The sequence below is a fragment of the Salmo salar genome, chromosome ssa05, assembly GCF_905237065.1.
Source record: "Salmo salar chromosome ssa05, Ssal_v3.1, whole genome shotgun sequence".
NCBI lineage: Eukaryota > Metazoa > Chordata > Actinopteri > Salmoniformes > Salmonidae > Salmo > Salmo salar.
Window position 1 is genome coordinate 9,754,637 of NC_059446.1, and position 6,296 is coordinate 9,760,932.

Genomic DNA, 6,296 nt, shown 5'->3' on the forward strand with positions numbered 1-6,296 from the left:
TTTAGTTGATGTTGGCCTGTAGTTTAGTTCATGTTGGCCTGTAGTTTAGTTGATGTTGGCCTGTAGTTCAGTTGTTGGCCTGTAGTTTAGTTGTTGTTGGCCTGTAGTTCAGTTGTTGGCCTGTAGTTTTAGTTGATGTTGGCCTGTAGTTTAGTTGTTGTTGGCCTGTAGTTTAGTTGATGTTGGCCTGTAGTTTAGTTGATGTTGGCCTGTAGTTTAGTTGATTTTGGCCTGTAGTTTAGTTGATGTTGGCCTGTAGTTTAGTTGTTGTTCGCCTGTGGTTTCAGTTGGTGTTGGCCTGTTGTTTAGTTAATGTTGGCTTGTAGTTTTTAGTTGATGTTGGCCTGTAGTGTTTAGTTAATGTTGGCTTTTAGTTTTAGTTAATGTTGGCCTGTAGTTTTTAGTTGATGTTGGCCTGTAGTTTTTAGTTAATGTTGGCTTGTAGTTTTTAGTTGATGTTGGCCTGTAGTGTTTAGTTAATGTTGGCTTGTAGTTTTAGTTAATGTTGGCCTGTAGTGTTTAGTTAATGTTGGCTTGTAGTTTTAGTTAATGTTGGCCTGTTGTTTAGTTGATGTTGGCCTGTAGTGTTTAGTTAATGTTGGCTTGTAGTTTTAGTTGATGTTGGCTTGTAGTTTAGTTGATGTTGGCTTGTAGTTTTAGTTGATGTTGGTCTGTAGTTTTAGTTGATGTTGGCTTGTAGTTTAGTTGATGTTGGCTTGTAGTTTTAGTTGATGTTGTTCTGTAGTTTTAGTTGATGTTGGCTTGTAGTTTAGTTGATGTGGGCTTGTAGTTTAGTTGATGTTGGCTTGTAGTTTTAGTTGATGTTGGTCTGTAGTTTTAGTTGATGTTGGCTTGTAGTTTAGTGGATGTTGGCTTGTAGTTTAGTTGATGTTGGCCTGTAGTTTTAGTTGATGTTGGCCTGTAGTTTAGTTGATGTTGGCCTGTAGTTTTAGTTGATGTTGGCTTGTAGTTTTAGTTGATGTTGGTCTGTACTTTTAGTTGATGTTGGCTTGTAGTTTAGTTGATGTTGGCCTGTAGTTTTAGTTGATGTTGGCCTGTAGTTTAGTTGACGTTGGCCTGTAGTTTAGTTGATGTTGGCCTGTATTTTAAGTTGATGTTGGCCTGTAGTTTAGTTGATGTTGCCCTGTAGTTTTTAAGTTGTTGGCCTGTAGTTTTAGTTGATGTTGGTCTGTACTTTTAGTTGATGTTGGCTTGTAGTTTAGTTGATGTTGGCTCGTAGTTTTAGTTGATGTTGGTCTATAGTTTAGTTGACGTTGGCCTGTAGTTTAGTTGATGTTGCCCTGTAGTTTTTAAGTTGTTGTTGGCCTGTAGTTTTAGTTGATGTTGGCCTGTAGTTTTAGTTGATGTTGGCCTGTAGTTTTAGTTGATGTTGGCCTGTATTTTAAGTTGATGTTGGCCTGTAGTTTTAGTTGATGTTGGCCTGTAGTTTAGTTGATGTTGGCCTGTAGTTTAGTTGATGTTGGCCTGTAGTTCAGTTGTTGGCCTGTAGTTTAGTTGTTGTTGGCCTGTAGTTCAGTTGTTGGCCTGTAGTTTTAGTTGATGTTGGCCTGTAGTTTAGTTGTTGTTGGCCTGTAGTTTAGTTGATGTTGGCCTGTAGTTTAGTTGATGTTGGCCTGTAGTTTAGTTGATTTTGGCCTGTAGTTTAGTTGATTTTGGCTTGTAGTTTAGTTGATGTTGGCCTGTAGTTCAGTTGTTGGCCTGTAGTTTAGTTGTTGTTCGCCTGTGGTTTCAGTTGTTGTTGGCCTGTTGTTTAGTTAATGTTGGCTTGTAGTTTTTAGTTGATGTTGGCCTGTAGTTTTTAGTTAATGTTGGCTTGTAGTTTTTAGTTGATGTTGGCCTGTAGTGTTTAGTTAATGTTGGCTTGTAGTTTTAGTTAACGTTGGCCTGTGGTGTTTAGTTAATGTTGGCTTGTAGTTTTAGTTAATGTTGGCCTGTTGTTTAGTTGATGTTGGCCTGTAGTGTTTAGTTAATGTTGGCTTGTAGTTTTAGTTGATGTTGGCTTGTAGTTTTAGTTGATGTTGGCTTGTAGTTTTAGTTAATGTTGGCTTGTAGTTTTTAGTTGATGTTGGCCTGTAGTGTTTAGTTAATGTTGGCTTGTAGTTTTAGTTAATGTTGGCCAGTAGTGTTTAGTTAATGTTGGCTTGTAGTTTTAGTTGATGTTGGCTTGTAGTTTAGTTGATGTTTGCTTGTAGTTTAGTTGATGTTGGCCTGTAGTTTTAGTTGATGTTGGCCTGTAGTTTTAGTTGATGTTGGCCTGTAGTTTAGTTGATGTTGGTCTGTAGTTTTAGTTGATGTTGGCTTGTAGTTTAGTTGTTTTTGGCCTGTAGTTTAGTTGATGTTGGCCTGTAGTTTTAGTTGATGTTGGTCTGTAGTTTTAGTTGATGTTGGCTTGTAGTTTAGTTGATGTTGGCTTGTAGTTTTAGTTGATGTTGGTCTGTAGTTTTAGTTGATGTTGGCTTGTAGTTTAGTTGATGTGGGCTTGTAGTTTAGTTGATGTTGGCCTGTAGTTTTAGTTGATGTTGGCTTGTAGTTTTAGTTGATGTTGGTCTGTAGTTTTAGTCGATGTTGGCTTGTAGTTTAGTTGATGTTGGCTTGTAGTTTAGTTGATGTTGGCCTGTAGTTTTAGTTGATGTTGGCCTGTAGTTTAGTTGATGTTGGCCTGTAGTTTTAGTTGATGTTGGCTTGTAGTTTTAGTTGATGTTGGTCTGTACTTTTAGTTGATGTTGGCTTGTAGTTTAGTTGATGTTGGCCTGTAGTTTTAGTTGATGTTGGCCTGTAGTTTTAGTTGATGTTGGCCTGTAGTTTAGTTGACGTTGGCCTGTAGTTTAGTTGATGTTGGCCTGTATTTTAAGTTGATGTTGGCCTGTAGTTTATTTGATGTTGCTCTGTAGTTTTTAAGTTGTTGGCCTGTAGTTTAGTTGATGTTGGCTCGTAGTTTTAGTTGATGTTGGCCTGTAGTTTAGTTGACGTTGGCCTGTAGTTTAGTTGATGTTGCCCTGTAGTTTTTAAGTTGTTGGCCTGTAGTTTAGTTGATGTTGGCTCGTAGTTTTAGTTGATGTTGGCCTGTAGTTTAGTTGTTGTTGGCCTGTAGTTTAGTTGATGTTGGCCTGTAGTTTAGTTGATGTTGGCCTGTAGTTTAGTTGATTTTGGCCTGTAGTTTAGTTGATTTTGGCTTGTAGTTTAGTTGATGTTGGCTTGTAGTTTAGTTGATGTTGGCCTGTAGTTCAGATGTTGGCCTGTAATTTAGTTGTTGTTCGCCTGTGGTTTCAGTTGTTGTTGGCCTGTTGTTTAGTTAATGTTGGCTTGTAGTTTTTAGTTGATGTTGGCCTGTAGTTTTTAGTTAATGTTGGCTTGTAGTTTTTAGTTGATGTTGGCCTGTAGTGTTTAGCTAATGTTGGCTTGTAGTTTTAGTTGATGTTGGCTTGTAGTTTTAGTTGATGTTGGCTTGTAGTTTTAGTTAATGTTGGCTTGTAGTTTTTAGTTGATGTTGGCCTGTAGTGTTTAGTTAATGTTGGCTTGTAGTTTTAGTTAATGTTGGCTTGTAGTTTTAGTTAATGTTGGCTTGTAGTTTAGTTGATGTTTGCTTGTAGTTTAGTTGATGTTGGCCTGTAGTTTTAGTTGATGTTGGCCTGTAGTTTTAGTTGATGTTGGCCTGTAGTTTAGTTGATGTTGGCCTGTAGTTTAGTTGATGTTGGCCTGTAGTTCAGTTGTTGGCCTGTAGTTTAGTTGTTGTTGGCCTGTAGTTCAGTTGTTGGCCTGTAGTTTTAGTTGATGTTGGCCTGTAGTTTAGTTGTTGTTGGCCTGTAGTTTAGTTGATGTTGGCCTGTAGTTTAGTTGATGTTGGCCTGTAGTTTAGTTGATGTTGGTCTGTAGTTTTAGTTGATGTTGGCTTGTAGTTTAGTTGATGTTGGCTTGTAGTTTAGTTGATGTTGGCCTGTAGTTTTAGTTGATGTTGGCCTGTAGTTTAGTTGATGTTGGCCTGTAGTTTTAGTTGATGTTGGCTTGTAGTTTTAGTTGATGTTGGTCTGTACTTTTAGTTGATGTTGGCTTGTAGTTTAGTTGATGTTGGCCTGTAGTTTTAGTTGATGTTGGCCTGTAGTTTTAGTTGATGTTGGCCTGTAGTTTAGTTGACGTTGGCCTGTAGTTTAGTTGATGTTGGCCTGTATTTTAAGTTGATGTTGGCCTGTAGTTTAGTTGATGTTGCCCTGTAGTTTTTAACTTGTTGTTGGCCTGTAGTTTAGTTGATGTTGGCTCGTAGTTTTAGTTGATGTTGGTCTATAGTTTAGTTGACGTTGGCCTGTAGTTTAGTTGATGTTGCCCTGTAGTTTTTAAGTTGTTGTTGGCCTGTAGTTTTAGTTGATGTTGGCTTGTAGTTTAGTTGATGTTGGCCTGTAGTTTTAGTTGATGTTGGCCTGTAGTTTTAGTTGATGTTGGCCTGTAGTTTAGTTCATGTTGGCCTGTAGTTTAGTTGATGTTGGCCTGTAGTTCAGTTGTTGGCCTGTAGTTTAGTTGTTGTTGGCCTGTAGTTCAGTTGTTGGCCTGTAGTTTTAGTTGATGTTGGCCTGTAGTTTAGTTGTTGTTGGCCTGTAGTTTAGTTGATGTTGGCCTGTAGTTTAGTTGATGTTGGCCTGTAGTTTAGTTGATTTTGGCCTGTAGTTTAGTTGATGTTGGCCTGTAGTTTAGTTGTTGTTCGCCTGTGGTTTCAGTTGGTGTTGGCCTGTTGTTTAGTTAATGTTGGCTTGTAGTTTTTAGTTGATGTTGGCCTGTAGTGTTTAGTTAATGTTGGCTTTTAGTTTTAGTTAATGTTGGCCTGTAGTTTTTAGTTGATGTTGGCCTGTAGTTTTTAGTTAATGTTGGCTTGTAGTTTTAAGTTGATGTTGGCCTGTAGTGTTTAGTTAATGTTGGCTTGTAGTTTTAGTTAATGTTGGCCTGTAGTGTTTAGTTAATGTTGGCTTGTAGTTTTAGTTAATGTTGGCCTGTTGTTTAGTTGATGTTGGCCTGTAGTGTTTAGTTAATGTTGGCTTGTAGTTTTAGTTGATGTTGGCTTGTAGTTTTAGTTAATGTTGGCTTGTAGTTTTTAGTTGATGTTGGCCTGTAGTGTTTAGTTAATGTTGGCTTGTAGTTTTAGTTAATGTTGGCTTGTAGTTTTAGTTAATGTTGGCCAGTAGTGTTTAGTTAATGTTGGCTTGTAGTTTTAGTTAATGTTGGCTTGTAGTTTTAGTTAATGTTGGCTTGTAGTTTTAGTTAATGTTGGCTTGTAGTTTTAGTTAATGTTGGCTTGTAGTTTTAGTTAATGTTGGCTTGTAGTTTTAGTTAATGTTGGCTTGTAGGTTTTAGTTGATGTTGGCCTGTAGTGTTTAGTTAATGTTGGCTTGTAGTTTTAGTTAATGTTGGCCTGTTGTGTTTAGTTAATGTTGGCTTGTAGTTTTAGTTAATGTTGGCCAGTAGTTTTTTGTTTGCTGTGTTTCTGGTACATATTAAAACCCTTTCATGTTTTGTGGTTAGGATAATATGTGAATGAGTATGAATATGTGAATTTATGAATGCATTTCTCATTTGCAGTCAGCTTGGCACAGCCTATGTATCTGCTACCACAGGGGCAGTAGCCACGGCTCTAGGACTAAATGCACTAACAAAGGTATTAACCCATAGAAACCCTGTTCTCATTAATTCATTTACCATCAACCACATCGCATCAGAGTGTTATCAAATGTAGCCACTCACAAGTCATATCATGAGTGGTTATCATGTCCAAAATATACTGCTCAAAAAAATAAAGGGAACACTTAAACAACACATCCTAGATCTGAATGAAAGAAATAATCTTATTAAATACTTTTTTCTTTACATAGTTGAATGTGCTGACAACAAAATCACACAAAAATAATCAATGGAAATCCAATTTATCAACCCATGGAGGTCTGGATTTGGAGTCACACTCAAAATTAAAGTGGAAAACCACACTACAGGCTGATCCAACTTTGATGTAATGTCCTTAAAACAAGTCAAAATGAGGCTCAGTAGTGTGTGTGGCCTCCACGTGCCTGTATGACCTCCCTACAACGCCTGGGCATGCTCCTGATGAGGTGGCAGATGGTCTCCTGAGGGATCTCCTCCCAGACCTGGATTAAAGCATCCGCCAACTCCTGGACAGTCTGTGGTCCAACGTGGCGTTGGTGGATGGAGCGAGACATGATGTCCCAGATGTGCTCAATTAGATTCAGGTCTGGGGAACGGGCGGGCCAGTCCATAGCATCAATGCCTTCCTCTTGCAG

General features: G+C 38.2%; 1 protein-coding gene across 4 annotated transcripts in view; it reads left to right on the forward strand.

The window, feature by feature from the left end:
• Positions 1–6,296, forward strand: part of LOC106604208 (sideroflexin-1) — a 34,658-nt gene that overhangs the window by 17,789 nt on the left and 10,573 nt on the right. For all 4 annotated transcript variants that reach the window (XR_006769820.1, XM_014198651.2, XM_045717877.1 and 1 more), the window contains exon 5: positions 5,584–5,659. Coding sequence is in view for 3 of the 4 variants with exons in the window: in XM_014198651.2 (XP_014054126.2) it covers positions 5,584–5,659 (76 nt within the window). In the remaining variant the exon portion in view is untranslated. The remainder of the gene's footprint in view (positions 1–5,583; positions 5,660–6,296) is intronic.